Consider the following 25,485-nt stretch of genomic DNA (forward strand, 5'->3'; position numbering starts at 1 on the left):
GATTTGTTAAAATATATATATATATTTTATAATAACAAAAAAATAAATGCTAGGGCCTACATGGAAGTTAGGATACATCAAAGAATGAACCAATAAAAAAAAAAACACAATTCACCCCTCTTTATATAAAGTATATGGCCGGCAGCTCTCTGTGTGTTTTAGCACAAACTGCGCCGCCAACTTTATTAACATTCAGAGACTCGTTCATCATTTCATTTGTAATAATTTGCCTTTATTATTTAAATATTGTTCATACCCTTTTCAGTATATTAACAAATATATCCACGAAACTTTATTATTTTATTTAGTATCAAAGCATGCATTATGAATTGAAAATATTACATAATTGTTATTAATGGGACGTAGTTATGGGATGTTTTGTTCCAAAATCAATCAATCGAACGTTATAATGTACTAGCGCACGTGCGCGCAATATTCTTTGCCGCAAGTACTTCTGTACGCTGTGCACATCGATATTTCATCGTAAAATGTGCAATTACATTTTTTTTAATATTATAAGAAAAAGTTTAAAGTATTTTGTTGCTCCTATACTTTACATGCATTTACTAATGCAGACAAGTTTGACACATTTTGATCTGCATATCACGTGACTATAATCCAATGTCGTAACTCTTTATATATATGTTTTGTTTATTTTTTTGCTTTAGGTATTAGCTTTACATGGTTAAAATATTGCTGGGGGTTAATAATTTTTTTATACAAACAATCCGGCATTGCAACAATGACCTTTCTAAATCAAGATTGACCAGAATAATGATCGAGGAGTGTCTTGAAGCTGTGACGATTTGCGGCGCCTCTGCCTTAACCCTAGTCTGAGTTCCAGACGGAGTTTTGTCTTAATATTAGTAAAAAGATAAATATTTTGGCACATATGGCGTTTCATACGTATACTACTTGATTTTGGATTCAGACAAAAATCGCGGTCGAAATAAAAACAAAAGATAATACAGACTTGGGGCAAGTCTACCTTAACCCATGTAGTAAGCTTAACCGCTTGACCAGTCGACTAATGTTTTGGTCCATATCAAAGAATAATTATGTCCATGTTAAAACGAAAAGAAGACAATGCGTGCTATTTAATATATCGTACGGAAGATAGGCCTAAGCTTTTGTGACAAACAATATATCAATTTTCCTGAAAATCAATAGGCATGTTCTGTAAGTATATACCTATGTACAGAATGAAATAAGGAAGGACACACACTGGGGTACTAACAAAACTAATTATCAACTAACAATAGATTAATTTGAATAACAATAGAACAGCAACGCCGAAAGCAAACGGGTGAATTTGAAAAGAAATAGGTTTTTTTAAACTACCTGTATGAAAAAGCCGGTACATTTAATCAACTTTTGTTTTAAAATTACAAATCACAAATTATAACCCTTGCCTCTTGTCCAAAAATGAGGTTTTTTGGACAAGTAGTTCTCGAGAAAATGTAATTTCAGTTTACGTGTTATTTTAAAACTGCTCACCGGCTTTTGAAAATCGTCTCCGATCTTTTAACACTAGCCGGTCTGAAAATAATATCATTTTTGTTATTTGTGATTTTCAATTTCGGAACATGCTTACTAAGTGACAAAATGAACCTTTTGGTTTTCCTCGTAGAATAAGTTATAGTGCATCATCTGTGTTAACATCACGATGCCTTTGGTTGGTTGGTATGTAGCAACTATATATTGGAAAATAAATGTTTAATGAAAGAATGTACATTTGTTACGTCAATAAATTTGAATAAATTAAAGGTTGCCCACATAATTTCTAATATTGTTTTTTTTTATGACTTTCTCATTCAGTTTAAACTAAAAAATCTCCACTATCAAATTTAATGTCACAAAAAATGTGATGTGCCCATATATGATCTTATATTTTATATTCTAGAGTGAGTGAGTGGGTGGCCGAGCGGTTAAGACAGTGGAACCGTAATTACGTAGCCATTACATCAGCAGGGGTTCGATGCTCACTCACTCCATGGTTCTGGTGGTAGAACGAGTCTTCTCGGATAAGGACTATAAACCGTAGGTCCAGTGTACACATCTAGTTCGTGTGCACTTTAAAGAACCTAGGTGTATTAGTACATCACAGCCACTGATCACCAACTGGGCCCTCTGGGAGACCAGTCTTTTGACTGAAGAGGTTACCCAGTATAAATATAAATTTCAATTCAATTCAATTCAATATGTTGCAGTTATGTATTTATTATGAACTTATGAGTTTGATATTTGATCTGGTGAAAGATGTGTTACTGCAGGATGAGACGTACGTCCTATCGAAAGAGATTGAGTTCGCGGTAGGAGTCCACCGGGTCTAGCAAGTGTCATGTATGAGTTTGTATTGTACAATCCAGAATTGAATTAAACTGCGTGTAGAAAAAAAATCAAGCGAACCTCTGTATTTTAGCAATGATTATATGCAATAACTTTACAAATAAAATTGATTTATATAATTTCTAATGTTATTGCCATCACAGATTGCTTAGCTCAGCAAAACTTTTACTTTCACAGCTGCGTTATATATTTATTTTATTCGAATCAGCGTTTAGTAATGGCATTGTTTACAAGATATTTTTTATTGTAAACATATGTTTTTTTAGAATAAAATCTATAACAACTCATTACATTTATGGATCGTATACATACACCTAAAGTACAATACGTTCATTAGCATGTGGACATCTGGCTATAAAATAATAAATGAGACGATACAAATAACAGCATCTACGCGTGCGCAGTGTTTAACACAAACCTACAGACAGGAGTAATCAATACCAACAAAGTTTTAACCAATCAAAACTGTGTATTTAAACACATGATATACAGAGTGACCAATGAACATACGATGACGTAACAACAACTCTGTAAGTTTAAACCAATTACAACAATGTAGTATGATCTGTTGTAAGTATAAACCAATTAATTTACTCCGTTTGCAAATTGCATAATAATTGAAAAAAATGATTTGGTATATATATGGATGATGCAGACGAAGAGCTTACAAAGCGCGACGGACAAGATGAAGTGGTTTGTTTTGCAAACTTATCTGATTTTATCAGCTGGACTAGCTTGTCTCGCTAGCAGTTGGCAAAGAAAATTACACCAGCGAAATGTCCATCATGCCAAAGCACCCGTAGCTGAATCGTTGATAGCTGATCAACGAATACAAGAAGACGTAAGTAGTGTCTATTAGTGTTATTAGAAAAACTCTGCAATTTCTTTCTAAAAATGTAGTTTTAGTTATCTGTAAATGCGCCTTTAAATCCATTTGTTTGTCGCCGCGCCGCGCAATATAAAAATGGTACAAGTATGTTGTATGGCTGATTATTGTTCATCTGGTTGTAAATATCCATGATTTAGTGGATAGTTAGTTAGTAGTTTGCAAAAACCAAAAAATTTGCGAACTAACCTCGGTTTTTGCAAAAAATAATGTAGCTGTTTTCGTTTTAGCTTTTGCTATCATTTTGTATCTCATTGTCATTTATTTTCAGTTTGCTTTTTTATAGTTATGGACTTAACTTATATAACTTAACTTATATAACTTAACTTATATAACTTAACTTATATAACTTAACTTATATAACTTAACTTATATAACTTAACTTATATAACTTAACTTATATATCTCCATGGTTATATTTATATATTTGATTGAATATACACTTACAATTCAAAGGAACATTCTTCCAAAAATTTAAAAAAAAAAATCAATTATAGAACTATTGGCGAGAAAAAAACAAAATAAACAATATTAAGTAAACGAAATATTTATTGCAAACTATTTCTACTTGCCCCTACTCCTCCCTTCCACCATATATTTTCGATTTCAAGTTTTATTAAAAGGTACCGGTAATTAATCCGTGAATATTACAAAATATGATTTCTTAAATTCGATTTACATTAACGTCAATATTATCACATGCACACTTCAATATATACAAGAAACCACGCCAAAAAATTGCTTTGGCAAAATTCTGCTAAAATGTATCAGGCAGTATCAGTAGTTATATAATCATTCCGATTGGGCAAAAAATACTGATTCCAAGTGTCTAACGCTTTTTAGGAACAATTACAAGAAACGTATAGAGACTTATTGCATCTGCTGGAGGAAACTGAACATAAGTTTGGTGAGTTATCTAAAGCCTTGTCTACACTATCAAACGTTATGTGACAAATGTTATGTGCCCATAATGGACATGATGATGTTTTGCCCTACTCTGATGTGAAAAACCCTTTAATCTAGTATGTTTTAGTATTCTCAATGTACTTGTATATATAATTAAAGTACAAATTACGTCAAAGTAGGGCAAAACATCCTGACGCAAAGCTACCTCCACAGTAGTTACAAACAATTACAATCCTGTTGATGCAGTACCCGTTGCTTACTTGGGATCGAAATCTAAACCCTCTAGAGGTGGTATGAACGGCAGGCTAGTGATCTGGAGGGAATTAATTCCGTATTTTTTCTCAATATTCTCAATTTAGGCCTACTTAGTATACGTCCGAATAGGGCAAATTAACATCTTACCAATAAGTCTATTGTACTGTTTATATCGCTATAGGCCTACTTATTAATAAAAATAAGTCAAACTTATTTTCAGGTCAGGCGCGTAGGCATATATTAAATGTTTAGTTACATACAGAGTATCCAATTTTAATCGATAAATATGGACAAAAGAACATGATGAAAGCAAATATCACAATATTCCCGATTGTGCCAAATTAAAAACCCGGTAATTTAATTCAGCCGGAGGCCATGGAAGAGAATAGATAAAATGTACTGTTTATGTTGTAATTCTTTTTGTTAATTTTAACCAGCAAACTTGTTTTAGGCCTAATAATGTGTTATTCTTTCACATTCGTTAATATTCAATATCTATACTTTTTCCAGCTTTAAGACAAGCAGATGAAGGAGGTGAGTATTTTTGTTATTATTAATTTAGCAAATTTCAGGATACAATGCGCCTGATCATCTTTTTGAAATTGGCGCTAGATTTATTGATTGTATTATGGTTTTACCACTGATAAGAAAGCCCTTCCACCAAACCACACCACACCAACGCGCGCGTATCTCTGTCACCGCTTTGGTGGACCGCTTTGGCCTTTTTTACAACATGCACACCAAAATACACGTCACACACAATATACAACACATTCACACCACCACCACCACCAGGCCACCACAACGAGTTGATGTAGCCTCCTTCTAGGCCCTAGGCTTATAAAAATGTAAAAAAATATATTTCTTGGTAGAGTATAAAACATTACTCGTTCTGATTAGTTTTTTGTTTGTGTAAGTTACTATGGATCGATCCGTTACTATTTTAACATCGAATTATTTTAGATAGAATACAACAACACCTCTCACTTATTTGTGCTGTCGGGCCTAGCCTAGGCCTAGGCCTAGTAGTAGGCTAGCCTAGGCCTAGCCTAGATAATCAGAAAACACAGGCAAGCTACCTGTATCATATCTGTACAAACGGAGGAAAAGCTGGAATGACCAACTAACATTAACAACAAAAACAACGTTGTCACTCTCCGCTTTCCCTGCCGTCTAGTTTTTTTTACGCGTGCCGACGGATGACGTGTAGAGCGGAAGTTATACGCCACCTATAATTATATGTAAGCTTTTGAATCTGCATAAATAATTTGCATAAATTATATATTATTATATATATTATATTTGAAATAAAAATGTGCAGAGCTAATTAATAATAATAATAAAATGTTTAAAACTAGGCCTATATTTAAATGAATAGCGCCATAAATAGAAAGATCACTAAAGAAACAAACTTTTTAATAAGCACTGCACAATTGTATTTTTAGGCATGCATATAACCTATTGATTCTGTCAGAATCTTTATTTATTCGTTCCTTAGCCCTATTTTATCCGTCAGTTAAATTGATATTAGTTCATCTAGCTAAACCAATTTTTTCAGAGTATATTCCTTAAGGCCAGGAATCGATGTGGTTTTGTTTTCACGGTGCGCAATCAAAATTTATGCGGTCTACGCGCGATTTAACGAAATCACGTTTGTAATCGTATCTTCACAAGCATGAATCACAAAAAACATTTGGTACTCATAAATTTCAGATTGTATTTCATCATATGGCAATACAATTACGTGTCTAGCGCATATAACGTATGCGTACGCGTGCTTACAATTTTCAAAATTTATTTTTGATGTAATTTGAGTACGTTTCAGGCAATTTTAAGCGTTTAAAAAATTTCCATGAGTGCGCAGATTTTTGCATACGCACTGCACGTTAAACGTTAATGCGTACTCTTTTTGTCCGATTTATGTTTTCCAACCTTTCTTTAATAATATATTTGATTCACTTTTTAACACAAAATTGCGTTATACGAGCACGTCAAATGTGACAGGCTACGCATGTGTAAGTTAACAAAATGGTGAAAATATGCTAAATTTTAAAATTAATAATGCTCGGGAACACCTATTTTTCATTTCATTTTCTTGAAGTGTATGTATCATATGTATGGTTTATTGTGAAATTAAGAGAACAAAAGTAGATTAAGTCATCATTAATTGCATATTAAATTTTTTTTAAATAATTTCGACAATCAAATAAATTATGACATTTTCTTAATAATAAACGATAATTTTCGAAATAACAAACTTAATATTAACTTTCTTCCTTAAAATGTTCATATATTAAAGTTAAAAGTATATACTTTGATAGGGCATCAGGTACCGAGAACGAGTCTCACCTTGGAAAAGGAAATAAGATTTTTTTTATATCCGTATTGTTTGTTTGTTCGCCTGATTTATAATGAAATCTAGAGAAAATTATGTCTTTATTATGTAACAAGGATGGTTTATGACATATTTCGCGGAGGGATCGGTTGTTTTTATGCAAGTGGCTTGATGGGCAGTGATACCAGCTATTTTATTTGTGCTACCAAGATCCTATCTTTCATATATAAATTGACCTAATTAAAGACCACAGCAGTACATCTTTTAAAAGGTGCACAGGGGGGACATGTGCAACAACCAACAAAGTGACATCATGAAGTGCATGTGAATGATTTAAATGGTTTTCAATTGTGAGTGTATGCTTACTTTATTGATAAGTATATTTATATATATAGTGTATCATAAAGGAAGTTCATTTCTTTAAGAAAGTTTGATAAACCAGTTTTTCACTTAAGCACTTTTTAACTACTATCTTTGGCAAAAGATAGATAAAACAAATGTTAGCCCAGTTACTTACTGGCTTTTAATTTTCTGTAAAGCTTTTAAGCTCTGTCTACACTATCAAACTAGTTCGACAAAAAAAGTGTGATGTGCCCAAATGTGGTAGTGATATGCCTAATGGTAGTGATATGACATCATCATGTCCATATATATGCACACTTTTTTGTCACATAAAGTTTGATAGTGTAGACAGAGCTTTTGAGGAACTGTTAAATTGCATCCAGCATCCTGGTAAACAGACTCAAAATGTTTGTTATTTTTCAGCTAATCCATGTACACCAAACCCATGCCTGAATAATGGAGTATGTGTTGATAGTCTTGGCAGTGCAGAGTGTGATTGTACCAATACAGGCTATACTGGAATTACCTGCAGTGATGGTAAGGTCAACTGAGGTCAAGTGTAAAGTGTTGTTCCCACTTGAACCCAACATAATGGTGTAGATGCATCAAGTGGCTTGATGGGCAGTGATACCAGCTATTTTATTTGTGCTACCAAGATCCTATCTTTCATTTATAAATTGGCCTAATTAAAGACCACAACAAAATAAATATATCTTTTAAAAGGCGCACAGGGGGGACATGTGCAACAACCAACAAAGTGACATCATGAAGTGCATGTGAATGATTTAAATGGTTTTCAATTGTGAGTGTATGCTTAATTTATTGATAAGTATATTTATATATATAGTGTATCATAAAGGAAGTTCATTTCTTTAAGAAAGTTTGATAAACCAGTTTTTCACTTAAGCACTTCTTAACTATCTTTGGCAAAAGATAGATAAAACAAATGTCAGCCCAGTTTACTTACTGGCTTTTAATTTTCTGTAAAGCTCTTAAGCGGCTCTGCCCACTATCAAACTAGTTCGACAAAAAAAGTGTGATGTGCCCAAATGTAGTAGTGATATGCCTAATGGTAGTGATATGACATCATCATGTCCGTATATGCGCACTTTTTGTCACATAAAGTTTGATAGTGTAGACAGAGCTTTTGAGGAACTGTTAAATTGCATCCAGCATCCTGGTAAACAGACTCAAAATGTTTGTTATTTTTCAGCTAATCCATGTACACCAAACCCATGCCTGAATAATGGAAAATGTGTTGATAGTCTTGGCAGTGCAGAGTGTGATTGTACCAATACAGGCTTTACTGGAATTACCTGCAGTGATGGTAAGGTCAACTGAGGTCAAGTGTAAAGTGTTGTTCCCACTTGGACCCAACACAATGGTGTAGATGCATTCTATTGTACAATATTTTCTAATTTATAACACTAGTAAAGCCAAATTATCATTTAATTTTGAAAGGATTACATTTTTGTTTTGTCTTACAACAAAAAGCTATATTTGAAGTATTATGGCGTTATGAACTCTAAGAACATACCCGAGTCACATGTTTTTAGCCAGCATGGTTAGTTTAATTGGAAGGTGCCCGAAAGTGGCCAGTAAAATTAGCCAAAACTAACCCAAATTAAGTCAAGTGCGATCAGTAACAGTTTTAAAAACATTTTAATAATTTTTTTTTCAGAGGATCCATGTTTTAAAAGTGATCCATGTGAAAATGGTGGTATATGCAATTACGATACGGAATCAGATACCTCTATGTGTAACTGTACTGGTACACTTCATAGAGGCACCCTCTGTGAATTGAGTAAGTACTGTATGTATATACTGTGGTATAATCCCACCCCATAGAATATGAAACTTTGTGGGTAGGACTTTACTCAGGGAAAGCGCTGGAAATTAAAGGTCTGAACTGGCTAGAGAGAGGCTTACATCAAGATCAAAAGTCAATACTGGGACTATACCCAGGGATATGCCTGTTTGTTTCTGTCAACAACCACAGTGGCTGAATGAATCGGTACACCTGGGTAACCTCCTAATCTTCCGAAAGATATACTGGACCTCCAGTTCTAAGTCCTTATCCTAGAAGACTTGTTCTACCATCAGAACTTGACTTGACTTGAACAATGGTTGAGGAGTTCCGTGAACCTGTGCTGATTGTATTGATGGCCACTCGACTTGTGTTTGAAATTCTAATTTCATTTGATTTACAACATGTCTGAAGACATTGTGTAATTATACAAGGACATTAGTGCCCCAATGGTTTATTATGATTTTATTCATACCTATTGTTTGGTTTGTTCAATAATTTTGTGTGTTATTGAAATGATTGTTTTTTAATGACAATTTTAATAGAAATATGAATTACAGTAGTTACCTTTAATTTAAATACAATTTTGATATATTTACTGCATATTTCATTTAGAGGACGTATGTGCACAAAATAATCCGTGCAAAAATGACGCTCCTTGTCAAAACTCGGATTCAGAAAGCGTAACATGTGATTGTAGCAATGGAGGTGCTAAACCAACACACACCGGTGCATTTTGTGAAATATGTAAGTTTTTCTGAGATTAATACAGAAAATGTTTGTTTTACTTCAGTTGGACCTTCATTTAGAGGACACAACTGGGACCCAATAAAGTGAATTGAGACGTCCCCTAAGGCTGGCCATAGTTTTAGTTTGTTTTATTGAAAATTAGTAAGTTTTAAAATGACTAACTTCAATAAGCCTATTCCAACCCATTAGTGACCTTGAAGTCACTCAGGCAGGTTGAAAGTTTTCTAGCTACGAAAGGCACCACCTGCCATCAAGACGTCAGCACCGCAGAACTTTATATGATGATAAAGTAACATTATTTTGTTCATTCCTTAGTACTTCTGTCGTGTGTTCCCAATCCTTGCCTGAATGGGGGAATTTGTACAGACGGTGTGTGCCAGTGTCCAGATGGAATTGAAGGATTTTTGTGCCAAACTCGTAAGACTTTTAAATGTTTCATTTCTTCATTTATTGAAAAAAAATATGTAAGAACAATTTCAGAATCACATTCAACATGTACTGGTTGGTCCATATATATATATACAGTATATAAATACATACTATACAATTAGAAAATGTTTATTATATATTGAATATTCTATACCGATTTTAGTGAGTCTCTCCTTCCAATAAACTACATCTTTCAACAGGGTTTTTCTCATTTTAATAGATATTTTTTTTTATCTTTTTGGGGATTTCACCCACTTTTATTTCTTGTATAAAAATGCATATTTTTTGTAAATAATATTTGTCTTATAAATATCAATTTGATACAATAAATGTATATTTACTTCATATGTAACATTTTCATTAATTATGCATAATATATCTTATTTTTTAATTTCAGTTAATAGTGGATACAGACCTGAACCCAGTCTTCCGCCAAGTGGCAAGTAACATGCATTTAAATTGTTTATCTTTGCTACTCAAACCATTGGAAGGTTCATTTCAGGGTGGAAAAAAAGATAGTAATTTCTTTATGTTAAGCTCTGTCTACACTATCAAACTAGTTTAACAAAAAAAGTGTGATGTGCCCATAAATGGACATGATGGTGTCATATCACTACCAAACACACATACACATCACATATAGTTTGTTAGTGTAGACAGAGCTTTACATTCATGTTTTAAAGATTTGTCTACACTATCAAACTTTATGTGACAAAAAAATGTGATGTGCCCATATATGGACATGATGATGTCATACCACTACCAAATATAAGCATATCACTACCATATTTGGGCACATCACATTTTTTTTGTCAAATTAGTTTGAGTGGAAGTACTTCACAAAGCAGTTAATTAGTATGGGTTATTTTTTAATGTATTTTTGTGTTTACATTTTGCATAATTTTAATCATTTTGTACAGTGATACCGAAAATAAATTCTTAATTAATTAATTAGTAATTAATAAGACGTCTATACAGTATGTATTATCAATTTGTTGATGTGTTGCATTTAAAAAAAAAATTATTTTTCAGGGGATTTTTGTACTGTATGGGACAAGCAGAATTACCGCACATTTGATGGCTTCGTTTATTCCGTTAACAGCGAATGTCGTCATGTTTTGGTTCAAAATGATGAGGTGGACAACAACGAAGATGGAGATGTTTTTCAGATTTTGGTTGACTACACTGATTCCATGTCTATTATTGTTCAAGAAAATGATGATGGGACCTCGAAATCCATACAGATGAGAAGTTATGGTGTTATCTACAACAATGAGCTTATTAGCAAAACACAAACTGTCGGTCCATTTTCAATCACATTTTCCTCTCATTACGTTACTGTGGTGGATGACCTGAATTTGTTTAAAGTTATCTGGAACCGAAACGACTTGGTTGAAATTTTTATCACCGGCTCACCGTTAACTGTTACTGGGATGTGTGGAAGCTATGATGGGTTACCATCAAATGATGCTGCCCATAATGGTGTTACACCAGCAACATTTGATCCATTTACCATGGCTAAAAATTGGAATGTAGAAAGTGCAGGTAATTTTCTCATTCTTCAAAATAAAATTATGATTTCTCAGTCTTAATTTGTTCTAGAATTTAATATTCTTCATATAGTAAACATATTGTGTAAGTGTGGTTATGGTGATGTAACATCATCGATATCATTATAGAAAATATTTTGGCTTTCTAATAGTAATGCCCAGTTCACATTTGCAAGCTTCACCTTGTAACAAGTATTAACAGACTTGTGAGATGTTTTACTTCTTTTGGTAAACTATTAAATATTGTAAATGTAATTGTGAATTGTGAATAAATGTGTGAAATGAAAAAAACAAAAAACAAACATATAGTAAAACGAATCACAGTCCGTGCATAATGAAATAGCGGATAGTTATACTTTGCAAATGAAAATCAATGTTTTTTTTTTTTTACAAATTTTTACAAAATAAGGGTATTAGTTTTAAAAACTTAATTACATTCCACAACTCAAAAGCATTATGGATTGTGTGAATTCAATTAAGATCACGTGATACCAAGTGGGATATGTTACATCTTTTGTTTAATTTGTTTTGTTTTTGACAACAATTATGTGTAATTTAATATAACCTGCGCTGTTATTTAAGTTTTTTAAAGTTTTATTTCAGTTTTTTGTTTTTGGATCAGTTTTATGTCTTTAAAGAACGAAAAATCTATGAAAATGTCATTATAATTTGAAGATGTGCATAGTGATGGATAATACGATAAATTTCATTCATTGTATTGAACTCATATTTCAGAATGTGGTATAATAGAAACTTGTGTAAAGTTTAAGGATCTTAGCCAAGATGAAATTAATATGTGCCTAAAACTGAAGGAAGTCTTTAGCGATTGCCTTGAGGTAAGGGTTAAGGCCCGTTAACACTAGGACGATAACGATCGACAATAAATATATAAGCATGCATATTTATTACATAAAACAAAAGAAATTATAAATTTCTAGAACTTTAGGACAATCATTTATGCTGTCTTTTATCGTCTATCATTATCGTCTTAGTGTAAATGGGCCTTTACAATTCCGCATTTCCAAATTGATTAACTTTTGTTCAGATTAAAAAATCTAAAAACAACTCTTATGAATAAGAATAGGACAGTATTATGTTTTTTGATAATATGTTTATTTTAATCTACATCATGAACTAACCATTGTTAACCATTATTGGTATTACCTACCTTACCTATTATAATAGTTCATTCTAATATAGCGCTTATAAGCAAGCTCTCAATGCGCTGCACATTTTTACCCTGGTCATTTTTTGGATTAAACACTTACGAAAACACATAACTCCCATAATAAAGTTGTGTCTTGATCTAACCGGTACCCATTTATACACCTGGTTGTACATAAAGTGTCTTGCCTAAGGATACAAGCAATGCGGCGAAGTTGGATTTGAACCACGATTTCATGATCAGTAATCCAACACATTGCGCCACACACCCTCACTGAAATATATTATATATTTTTATTTGACTATAAAAAAAAATTTAACTATTTGACCAAAGCCAGTACTGTTTATTTGTCCTGGTGGTTATTGAAGTATATATTACAGTTTATATTTATAGAACTAAAAGTAACTTTTATTTTTTTAGGTGGTTCCATCGGACTACTATCTTGAAGCTTGTTACGAAAGCATCTGTAGTTGTAACACCAGTAATGTTGATGATTGCATTTGTTCCGATTTTGCTGCATATGCTTTGGAATGCTCTAGAGGTGGTACAAATGTAAATTGGCGAACAGCTGATTTCTGTCGTAAGTCCTGTAATCTACATATACCACTTTCACACCAAAACTCTGGAGTGATCTCCGGAGACACCCCGGGGTTTATGACCATTCAAAACGTTGAGAAACTCCGGAGATACCCCTTTCACACCAACCTACCAACACCAGGGTTTATAAAATAAAATTGTAAATGTCGCCCTCTATTTTGTTTGTTTACATAGCGACGATCATTAGAATCATTTTAATTAATAATATTTTTAATTTAATAATTACTTTCAAAAGTCTCAGAAGTAATATACAGTTTTATTGATACTACTTATTATTTACTAGACCCGCTATATTTTGTACACATATTTTAAGTATTTTGAAATAAAACTAAAGTAATGAGTTATCGTGCGAGGATAACCTTTTGACCTAAAACACTCCGGAGTTTGATGTTTGTACCTTTCACACCAAAACACCAGGGTGTCCCCGCAGTTCGCTCTCCGGAGAATGTTCAGCTGTTCAACCCCGCAGTTTTAAACTCCGGAGTTGCTTGATTTTACCTCAGTTCACACCAAACAGCGGGGCGTCAACTCCGGAGACACCGGAGTTTTGCTTTTGGTGTGAAAGGGGTAATAGACATTTGTGTATAACTACTGGCAAATGATTTTATAATGACAATTTTCAGAGATAATTTGTCTTAATTAATTTTTTGTTTCTCATTCCATCATTATTGTATTCTTGAATCGTGATTTGTGAATTTCCTGTGAAGGATGGGATAAAGTTTACCTGTATCGGTAAACTCCCTGATACGTGGAACTTTTCAAGAATCAGATTTGTATTGAATTTCGAAAGCTTGCAAAAGTTTAAAATTTTACAAAAGGAACAAACAGTTTTTTTATGTTCTATATAAATTATATATAGTTATTATATATATGATTGATTAATTGTCTTTCTATAGTTATTGCCATATCCTCGAACTATAGACCGCCTAAACTGCGCATTTCTGTTTTCTCTATCTTCTTCTTCAATACAATCCACATGCGCGACGAGACGATTGTGTAGCTAGCCCTAGCAGCCTAGCCTATGATGATTAACTTGTGTATGAGCTGACTTAGAGGATTTAGTAAGTTTAGCAACCAGTTAAAATATAAAGAAACAAATAAAGTATGATTTGGAAATATTTATTGCATATCTGGAAGCGACAAATTATCAAATGCAGGCCTTTTTTGTTTGCTTCTTCACAGCGAAACTGTGCCACTAAGTAGGCCTACTCCAACTAAGTTTATGTCTGCATTCAACCTAGCCTAGCCAGTCAAATGGTTTGGTACGGTATATAAAACAAATATTTACTGGGCTTTCATCGAGCACAGTTACAAATATAGCCTAAGGTGACCTGGAGACTATACTGTCTATCTATTTTATTCTAAATATATGACTACATCATTATATTGCTTTCAATATTGCTTTTACAGCCTTTGATTGTGATATCCAGGTTGAGGAATATTCACCATGTGAGAGTACCTGTGGCGGTACATGTCAGCACGAAGATGGTGATTGTGAACCTGATTTTTGTTTAGAGGGATGTAAATGCAAAATCGGGCATTTGCATCATAATGGTGTTTGTGTACCAAGCACTGATTGCCCATGTTTTTATGGCAATGATGTAATTCAACCTAATGAGGTTGTTGATACTGAATGCAGAGAGTGGTAAGTGTACTGGAATATAGTACAGAGATTTTTTCGAAATATGGCCAATATACAAGGAATATTCTATTACCATGCCATATGGTTTTCTGTCAGAATGGGTCATGCAGGCAGTATCAGCTAGACCTGCTCAAGACGATCTAGAAATATTACTCTGCCTACATTATCAAACTACTTTGACAAAAAAAGTGTGATGTGCCCAAATATGGTAGTGATATTCCAAAATATGGTAGTGATATGACATTATCATTCCCATATATGGTCAGATCACATTTTGTTGTCACATAAAGTTTGATAGTATGGACAGAGCTTAAGAATATTCTCTGCAATGCAAGAGGGCCATTTTGGAAGAACGTAGTCCATTACATTCCCCAGTCAATGTCTTCATTTCAAGTTTTTAAACTAAAATTCAATAACATTGACAATGGCAGTTATTTAATTGTCAATATTTCTTACGTTTATGCAATTTATTGTACATATTTACATAATTGATAATATCCTTCAATTTCAGCACTTGTAGAAGTGGATCATTCGACTGCATAGACCAGCTCTGCGGAGGTATGTTGAGGGCGATATTTAATAATTTTAATTTCTGACGACCTAGTTACAAGTTATTTCATGTCAAATGTTGTTGGTTGCTGTTTGGACCTAGTAACCATCAAAACTTCTTTAAGCTCTGTCTACACCATCAAACTTTGTGTGACAAAAAAATTGTGATGTGCCCATATATGGAAATGATGATATCATATCACTTAAATTTAAACATATCATATTTGGGTAAATCACACTCTCTGTGTAGACAGACAATTTAAGTATTTTTTGCTTTAAATTTTTTTAGGTAAGTCATTTTTTTTTAGATCCAGTTTTTGGTCAAAGTGAATAACTATTATGTGACATTAAAATGGCATATTTAACAACAACAAAATTTAAGGGGGACAGTATATCTTTAAATAATGTGATTGAGTGACCAAAAATAATTATCCATTTTAAATATTGTATCCATACATTTGGTTGATTTCTCTTTTCTTATTATAGCTACTTGCTGGGCATCAGGTATTTTGTCGTACAAAACTTTTGACAACAAACACTATGAATTCATGGGCGACTGCGAATACTATCTCCTCAAAGACTGCAACGACGACCCAAGAGATTACCAAATACGGTTACAAAATACACATTGCCATCCAGAAGTCGACGGATTTCTAGCCCCGTGCACAAAGAAACTTACTATCATCAAGGGCGGTAACCAAGTTATGTTGTCTGAAGGTCCCAGGGCTTATGTGAACAACTTTCAAATAGCAACTTTTCCCCATATATTACCAGGATTGTTTGTTGAAAAAATTGACAATTTAATCAAGGTACTGTATCTTTATTCTTTTACTTTGAATTTAATAATGCATTTGGCTGTCGCAATGAATGACTGAAACTTAAGCTCTGTCTACACTGTCAAACTTGTGACAAAAAAATGTCATGTGCCCATATATGGGCATGGGTGATGTCATATCACTTTTTCACATCACACTTTTTTTTGTCAAACTAGTTTGATAGTGTGGACAGAGCTTTAGAAGAAAGGCATAAATTTCCAAAACATTGTGATACATGTTCTAAAGCTCTGTCTATACTATCAAACTTGTTTGGAAAAAAAAAATGTTGATGTGGCTAATTATGCGTGAGACATTAAATTAAAATTGTGTACATAATTGTTATGGATACGTGAGAAAGGGCCACGTACTGTATGTGTAAGGCATAAAAAAATTAGCTGTCAAGCGCGAGACATGGTCAATTTGCGTGAGAGTTGGCAGGTATAGCATTAGGGTACTGACAATATCATTATACTGTAGGTGTCGTTGAGTGATGGTATTTCACTATTGTACGATGGCAATACACAAATAGAGGTTCACGTTGAGAGCGATTTGTTTGGAAAAACGTGCGGATTATGTGGAACATACAACAACACTAAGGCTGACGATTTTTTGACACCAGCAGGTAAATTTTATAAGAAAACATTGTACAAATCTCTACTTTCTACATAGCCAACAGTGTTTCAATTAATGCAAAATTCCTATTCCCTTCCAGACATTCCTACTGTCATAGTATAAGTATAGACGAGATGATTAAGGCATGTCTTAAAGATTTATCTAAAAGATCTAAAAACCTGAAAAATAAAGATTACTAAAATCAGACTTCAAATAGATTGTTTTGTAGTTTTAATAAGGTTAATCACTTCCGTAGAAAATTAAATGATTTTCACTTATAAAATGACAAAATAATTGGTTAAATTCAACTAAAAACCCATTGGCTGGCAGCCAATTTGACTATTTTTTGCTTTAAATTACAGTTTTTTAGGTAAATACAATAAATTTTGATCCAAAGTGGGTAACTATTATGTTACATTAAAATGGCATATTAAAAAAAAAAAATTGTAAGAATTATTTTTTCAGGGAGACAATACATCTTTAATGTGAAAACTCTCTTAAACCATACTTTTAAAATGGTAAAACATTTTTTGTGTGTTCTTTTTTTCTTTATGAAAGAAAGCAAGATTTAATAATTGTTTTTATTAGGGAATGTTGAGGAAGATATTAGTGAGTTTGTTAGTAAGACCAAAGTTGTTGCTGGTTGTTCAAATAGCCATTCACTTTCAACTCTACCTTGCAACTATCAACAGAGTCACCAACAAACTGCCGAAGACAGGTGTGAACCTCTGAAGGGTGCAGGAGTCCTTTCAGGTAAAGCTAATGCCCATATTTGGTAATGATATCATGCTATAGTGCCCATATTTGGTAATGATATCATGCTACAATGCCCATATTTGGTAATGATGTACCATAATGCTCATTTTTGGTAATAATAGGCCATTATGACCATATTTGGTAATCATGCCATAATGCCCATATTTGCTAATGATATCATGCCATAATGCCCATATTTGGTAATGATATCATGCCATATTGCCCATATTTGGTAATGATATCATGCCATATTGCCCATATTTGGTAATGATATCATGCCATAATGCCCATATTTAGTAATGATATCATGCAATAATGCCCATATTTGGTAATGATATCATGCCATAATGCCTATATTTGGTAATGATATGCCATAATGCCCATATTTGGTAATGATATCATGCCATAATGCCCATATTTGGTAATGATATCATGCTATAATGCCATTATTTGGTAATGATATCATGCCATAATGCCCATATTTGGTAATGATATCATGCTATAATGCCCATTATTTGGTAATGATATGCCATAATGCCCATATTTGGTAATGATATCATGCTATAATGCCATTATTTGGTAATGATATGCTATAATGCCATTATTTGATAATGATATGCCATTTAAATGCCAATGTTTGATGATGCCATAATGCCCATATTTGGTAATGATATGCCATAATGCCCATATTTGGTAATGATATGCCATAATGCCCATATTTGGTAATGATATCATGCCATAATGCCCATATTTGGTAATGATATCATGCCATAATGCCCATATTTGGTAATGATATCATGCTATAATGCCATTATTTGGTAATGATATGCCATAATGCCCATATTTGGTAATGATATCATGCTATAATGCCATTATTTGGTAATGATATGCCATACAGTAATGCCAATGTTTGGTGATAATATGCCATAATGCCCATATTTGGTAATGATATGCCATAATGCCCATATTTGGTAATGATATGCCATAATGCCCATATTTGGTAATGATATGCCATAATGCCAATATTTGGTAATGATATGCCATAATGCCCATATTGGTAATGGTACCATGCCATAATGCCCATATTTAGTAGTGATATGCCATAATGGGTACCATGCCATAATGCCCATATTTAGTAGTGATATGCCATAATGCCCATATTTGGTCATGATATGCCCATATTTGGTAATGGTACCATGCCATAATGCCCATATTTAGTAGTGATATGCCATAATGCCCATATTTGGTCATGATATGCCCATATTTGGTCATGATATGCCCATATTTGGTCATCCATATCTAGTACAGTAGTGATGGTGTATCATGACCATATTTATAGTATCTATAGTAGTTATACCACTTGACCATTGAGTTAATATATATTTTTTTATTTCATACACATCCCAACATCGTGAAACTCGCCAATTACAAGATGGATAAACAATTATTTTATAATTTATCGTGCTTATAAACTAAGTCTCACTTGAATTGAAAGAGTCATGGGTTACAACCTTGGCACAGGTCAGGATTTAAAGGCAAGCATGTTAACCACCAAGCTACAGCTCCAATACCAACGTTCTTAATTATGTATTGTCAATTACTCTAAATAGAATGTTTCAAATATTTGGAAAGTCGGCCGTATTATGATTCCTGCTTGCAAGATGTGTGCACAAATCCAGAAGATGAAAGCATTCACTGCAATATGATGTCGCAGTATGTTTCTGATTGCACCAAGAAGGGAATCTACATGGATTACTGGCACGAAGATGTGTATTACTGCAGTAAGTATACAACTGTATTATCTACTTATCGTACTTATATGACTAGATTCCTTCATACTTCCTAGTCAGTCCATCTCTCTGCATACCAGTATCTGTCTCTGGTACATCAATGTATGCGAGTGCTGGTCTCCCTAGTATTGCAAGACCATGTTTTGTCTGCCACATCAGAACATCTGCAATGATGTCTTCTTATTGCGAGGACAATGTACCACTCTACCCCTAGAAATATGCTCATCAAAATCTGTAATCACATTTAAAACTAAACTCAAAACTCATCTCTTCAGAGAAGCATAATCAAACGCTATTACTTGCATAGATCTTGGAAAACACAGCGCTTTGAAATCTTTGTCTCTTGCGCTTTATAAATGTTATTTATTATTATTATTATTATTATATATATTTTAGTATTAGAATAACAGTTACCTCCCTGAAACCAGACTCATAGATGTATATTGTCCCCCAAAAACATGAAAAATGGTAGAATGGATCTGTTAAAATAAGTACTATTTGGGAAACGAATCAACTAATAATGAATATTTTTAACTTTAATTTAATGTAACCGCTTCATATTGTTTTTTTATTTTATTATTGAAAATTATTTATTTGAATCTTTTTAAAAAAATTTTTAAAGTTATATTGTATAATTAATTTAAACTTTTATTCTTTAAAAGGCGTTACTTGTCCTGAAGGACTCGTCTATAGCGTGTGTGCTGACTCTTGCGACTTATTTTGCTATCCACTGCCATCCGACAATAAATGTAATGATATCTGTACTGCTGGATGCGTCTGTCCCGATGGTAAGGTATTTGATCATTATGGTAAATGCGTTGTCAAAGAAGATTGTTACTGTTTAGCTGATGGTAGATACTACCCACAAGATCACGAATTAACTGTAGATTGTGGTGTATGGTACGTACGTTCCCTCAATAGGGAGCTTTCGGTTTCCTGTTTATTTATTGTGTGCATGCATTTGCGTTTTGTAGTCTTCGGTTTCAATATAATATCACAAACATGCACATTTCAAATTTTTCAACGCAACAACAGGTTAAATTGACCAATACAGTTCCGGTAATGGCGGAATGGAGTATGCGCAGTTGAATCTTTTGTACAAATGACCAAAACTGTTGAGCATGCCGTTTATTAACTGTTATACTCCACTTCCAAAGTTGAAGAACTGCCTTTTTGAATGGCCTAGCTTCCCCAGCCTAGCCTTCATCAATGAACATGAACAGTTTTAACTTGGCTCATGAACATCTCACCAACACCCTAACCATTCCTTTTGTGTATGTAGTATATGCAGTAGAGGTGAATTCGTTTGTTCACAACAAGAAGATTGTTCATGCCCTGAAAATGCTGTTTATACTTTGTGTTATGGAGGCGACAATTGTCGTAAAACATGCGCCACAAGGTTTTTTGATGAGGTTTGTTCTGAGAAAGATTGCCTGCCAGGATGTGAATGCCTAGAGGGATATGTCTACGATGAGGTCCATTTAAAATGTGTTCAACCAACAGAATGTCCATGTATGAATGATGGCAAGGCATATTTTGATACACAAGTTTTAGCAATTGGTTGCAGTTCATGGTAAATTGTCTACTATTATTTTAAATTCAACAGTGTTTAGATAATATATAAATACATTTCTAAAATCATACGCTTACACTATCTGGCCAATGGGCCTAACTATCTTTACTATACTATAGAGTATCACGGTGTGACGTCACGACGATAGAGGGCGCTGCATGTTTGCTGGCCAACCAAAAAATGCGTTCAGCGCTACTATGTTGATAAACAGTAAAGATCTGTATTTCAATCAAATTATCTTAGCTTGATTTTTTTAAACTTAAACTGTAGTTGAAGAATAAATAGATTATTAAAAACAAATATTTAGTGATCTTTTGAAATTTTAATTTGTTTTTAATAAAAATTATTAAGTTTTAAAATAACTACTTCAATAAGCCTATTCCAAACCATTGGTGACCTTGGAGTCACTCAGGCAGGCTGAACGCATTTTTAGTTGCGCTAGCAACCACGCAGCGCCACCTACCGTCGTGATGTCAGAACCGTGATACTCTATAGTACAAGAGAGAGAACTTGTACGATTTGCCATGTAAATTGTCTGTTATATACATTTTTTATACTGAATACATCCATAGACATGAAGTATCAAAATGACCTGAATCGGAGTACTAAGAAGGTATTCAACTACATTTAAACTCTTCGATGAATAATGTTCTATTACATTACCTTCTTTTCAGTACCTGCAATGAAGGAATTTGGAAATGTGTAGAAACGTCATGCGATGGTATATATATTACTACTGTATATATTTTTAAAGTAATGACTATGTTTAGAGTACCTCATAGACATTCTGTTGATTGTTAAAAGTGCTGTATAAATTTGACAACATTAGCAATATAAATTAGGGCCATCTGACCTTACTCTTAATATTACAAATTATTAGTTATTATTAGTTGAAAGTTGTCTGTGCCACACTCCCAATATTTTCTGATAATACGTTTCTCAGGGTTGTTTCTACAGATATTAATGTAGTTCTTTTAAGAAATTGGAGAAATAATAATACTATGTTTTAATAGGTACTTGCATTACATGGGGAGATGGCCACTACAAAACGTTTGATGGACAACAGTTTAACTTCCCTGGAAATTGTAAATATGACCTGATTAAATCAAAAGATCCTAAATTCACGATTACTATTCAGAATGTAGAGTGTGGATCAACAGGTGTCACTTGTACAAAGGCGATTACACTTAGTGAAGGTATGAACCAATCTATGTTCACACTGAGCCAATATTAAGCTACATTCACAAGGTTTTAAATATCTAATTTAATATCAAAACAATTAATTTGTTTTAAGGTTTTGTTAAGATAACGCAATCATAAATTTACTGCGAAGATGAGTGGAGTGGAGCTGTGGCTTGGGGAGTGGAGCTGTGGCTTGGTGGTTATGATGCTTCGCTACCAATCTAAGGGTCCTGGGTTCAAGTCCTGTCATGTCAGGGTTTTTTTTTCATGACAATTTACAACTCCACTCCCAAAGACTTAATAATAAGTCTTTGTTTATGTAGAGCATCTTGTGTATATGTTTGTCTTGTGAATGGGATTGCCACCTTTGAGAAGGATAGTGAATGAATTCACTTGTGGTAATCCTTGGCAATTTGCCTAAAATGAGAATAAAAAAAAAAAAATAAATAAACAACAAAATGTAAAAAACAATGCATTACTATAGAGAATCGCTGTACAAAATAAACGGGCACGCGTAGTGTGTTCATGGAGCGCACAGCCAGAGCCGTTAAAAAATTAAGTGGATTAAAGCTATTTTGTTTGTTTAAAATCAATCAAATCAAAATAATTTTATTTTAACAAAAACCTTTAAACAAATTGATTAAATCCATTCAAAGTCGCAACTCTTTATGGTTCTGGGTTTGTTGATGTACTATGCATGCGCATGTACATGTGAACGGATTGTATAATTAGGGCGTTATAACGCCATATTATTATAAAATAATTTTATTCTTTGGCGGAAATCAGCCACCGTAGTTAAGCTATGTTCAAACAGAGCCAATGTTAAGCTACCTTCACACTGAGCCAATATTAGTTTACGTTCACACTGAGCCAATATTAAGCTACCCATATGAGAGCTTGCTGGAACAGTATTCATAGGATCTCTAGTGAAAGCCTATTCTACCAAAATAAGTATAAAGCTTAAAATATTGATTGATGTTTCCTCTTTAATAGCTTGTGACCAAAGACGAGCGGATGGAAAGAAAAATAATATCAATGTATTTTTTTAAAGCTTTAATGTTTTGTTGTACTAGGGTCTGATGATGACAAAGCTACTTACAAGCTAATTCGTGGTGACTCTGTGTTGCAACCAACTGGTTTAGCTGCCGACTACTGGACAGTAATGGACTTGGATTACAATGTGCTTGTATACTCAATAAATGTAGGCTACACTTTGCTGTGGAATAAAGGAACATGGCTTCAAATTAAATTAAGTTCAGACTTGCAAAACAAAGTAAGAAGATAAATACAGTATATTAAGAATACACCTTCAGGACCCTGGTGATCGGGGTGTCTGACCCCTGAATTGGCCCTGTAGTGTGCATCATCTATAATTTTTTTACCCCACGTCCAAAATTAGAGGGTTAAGGTGGAATCAGCAAAGTAATTAAATAAAAGTAGGCGTGAAAAAAAATAATGCATGCAACAGAAAAAATAATTTCATTCGGTGGAAAGTGAAATGTTTTTCATTATTTGCACTCGTAAACATTCATAATAGCCACCTGTATATCTGCTTTTAACCACCTGCATCACATGTAAAACCTGAAATCATTTTCTAGAGATATTACTTGTTTTTATAGCTAACAGGTCTATGTGGCTACTATGATGGTGTGGAAGGCAACGATCTGCAAATGCGAAATGGAATGGAAGCCACGTCAGTATATGAGTTCGGTGACAGTTGGAAGGTATGCCTTGTTTGTACATAGACTTTAAACATTGTAAATTTTACCAAACTTTACCCAATGTCATCAGAAGATTTGATCATCATACTATCATCATACTGAGATATTTTAACGCAGATACCAACATTTAACTGTGATGTTAAAAAAAATGATTGACTCGCATGTGTTAACATGAGTTGCACGTTGTGATTGGACTTCTTAGCCGCGTAGTTAGTTTTACCGAGACCATGGTAAGTTTTACTGGGCAGGCAATGGTCGGTAAAAGTAACTATTGGAAATCGTTAATTTCAGGGGGCTAGATATTTCATCAAACGATCCGTCAGGTTGCAAAAAAAATATTCTTTATTTCATTTTTAAAAAACATGGCTGATAAATTTTAGGGGGCGGGGCTAAAGCCTGTTTAAGCCCCGCCTACATCCGTGCCTGGTACATAACAGTATTGAAGTCTGGTACAATCTGGTTTTATAATGGTATAATTTTCCTTGTTTACCTACAGTACTGTACATAGTATTATTTTATATCAATAGGCATTGACTGCTTGTCCTAGCGCTGTAGAGCCTAGCGATGCCTGTCAAGAATACCCAAAACGAAAGTTCTGGGCCGAGAGCAAGTGTAAAATACTTTATGAAGATATGTTTTCACCGTGCCACAGTCGAGTTCCCGTCAAGACGTTTTACACAGAATGTGTGGCTGATTCATGTGCCTGTGACTATGGTGGAGATTGTGAGTGTATGTGTACAGCCATATCGGCTTATGCCCAACTCTGCAAAGATTATGACATCTTGATAAGCTGGAGGTCATCACACTTTTGCCGTAAGTTTCAACAATTTTTTTTCCCAATTCTCCAAAACTGTGACTGATTTATTTAATTTTTTATTTTATGTGAAACACTTTCAGTATTACAGTTGATCAAAGTTGATCACGGATTAAATAATAAATATTAAAAGCAAAAGCATAAAAAGGTATAGACAATAATATTATTATAAAATAAAACAAACAATTATTAGGTATGAATTAAAATTTCTATTCTACAACTCTAAAGCGAAAATTACTGATCATCTGATTTTACAATAGTAACTTTACGACAATAATGCCCCTTTAATTTCATTTGATTTACAATGTAACTCACTCATTGCTTGCTCCTGGCAAGATTGTGTTTGATAATATCCCCCATGCCGAGTAAACTTGAGTCGAGTGGCTGAGGGGCGCCGCAAACCATTTATACAATCGGTACATGTTCAAGACACTCCTCGACCAAGTCTTCTTGGATATTGACTTAAAACTGGAGGTCCAGTGTACACATCTGGCTCGCGTGCACTTTAAAGAACTCAATACATCTTTCGGAAGAGTAGGGGGTTTCCCTTGTGTACTGGTCCATTCAGCCCTTGTCGTTGTGGACAGACAAACAGTCGCCGTTTGGTGGCAGCACTGAACATGAAGAGACCCTTAGAGGAGAAGAAAGTTGTGGTATGTG

At 33.7% G+C, this 25,485-nt stretch overlaps 1 protein-coding gene across 1 annotated transcript in view; it reads left to right on the top strand.

The window, feature by feature from the left end:
* The first annotated feature begins 7,068 nt into the window (after positions 1–7,068).
* LOC140044829 (uncharacterized) overlaps positions 7,069–25,485 on the top strand; it is a 33,938-nt gene continuing 15,521 nt past the window's right edge. The window contains exons 1-23 of the mRNA XM_072089510.1: positions 7,069–7,081; positions 7,497–7,610; positions 8,287–8,400; positions 8,755–8,877; positions 9,496–9,627; positions 9,946–10,047; positions 10,457–10,498; positions 11,092–11,604; positions 12,345–12,445; positions 13,195–13,354; positions 14,782–15,016; positions 15,525–15,571; positions 16,049–16,371; positions 16,855–16,999; positions 17,578–17,742; positions 19,356–19,526; positions 20,198–20,435; positions 20,818–21,108; positions 21,783–21,829; positions 22,122–22,304; positions 23,364–23,563; positions 23,910–24,014; positions 24,539–24,824. Coding sequence (XP_071945611.1) covers positions 7,069–7,081; positions 7,497–7,610; positions 8,287–8,400; positions 8,755–8,877; positions 9,496–9,627; positions 9,946–10,047; positions 10,457–10,498; positions 11,092–11,604; positions 12,345–12,445; positions 13,195–13,354; positions 14,782–15,016; positions 15,525–15,571; positions 16,049–16,371; positions 16,855–16,999; positions 17,578–17,742; positions 19,356–19,526; positions 20,198–20,435; positions 20,818–21,108; positions 21,783–21,829; positions 22,122–22,304; positions 23,364–23,563; positions 23,910–24,014; positions 24,539–24,824 — 3,850 coding nt within the window. The remainder of the gene's footprint in view (positions 7,082–7,496; positions 7,611–8,286; positions 8,401–8,754; positions 8,878–9,495; positions 9,628–9,945; positions 10,048–10,456; positions 10,499–11,091; positions 11,605–12,344; positions 12,446–13,194; positions 13,355–14,781; positions 15,017–15,524; positions 15,572–16,048; positions 16,372–16,854; positions 17,000–17,577; positions 17,743–19,355; positions 19,527–20,197; positions 20,436–20,817; positions 21,109–21,782; positions 21,830–22,121; positions 22,305–23,363; positions 23,564–23,909; positions 24,015–24,538; positions 24,825–25,485) is intronic.

Source organism: Antedon mediterranea, chromosome 1 (assembly GCF_964355755.1).
Source record: "Antedon mediterranea chromosome 1, ecAntMedi1.1, whole genome shotgun sequence".
NCBI classification, from domain to species: domain Eukaryota; kingdom Metazoa; phylum Echinodermata; class Crinoidea; order Comatulida; family Antedonidae; genus Antedon; species Antedon mediterranea.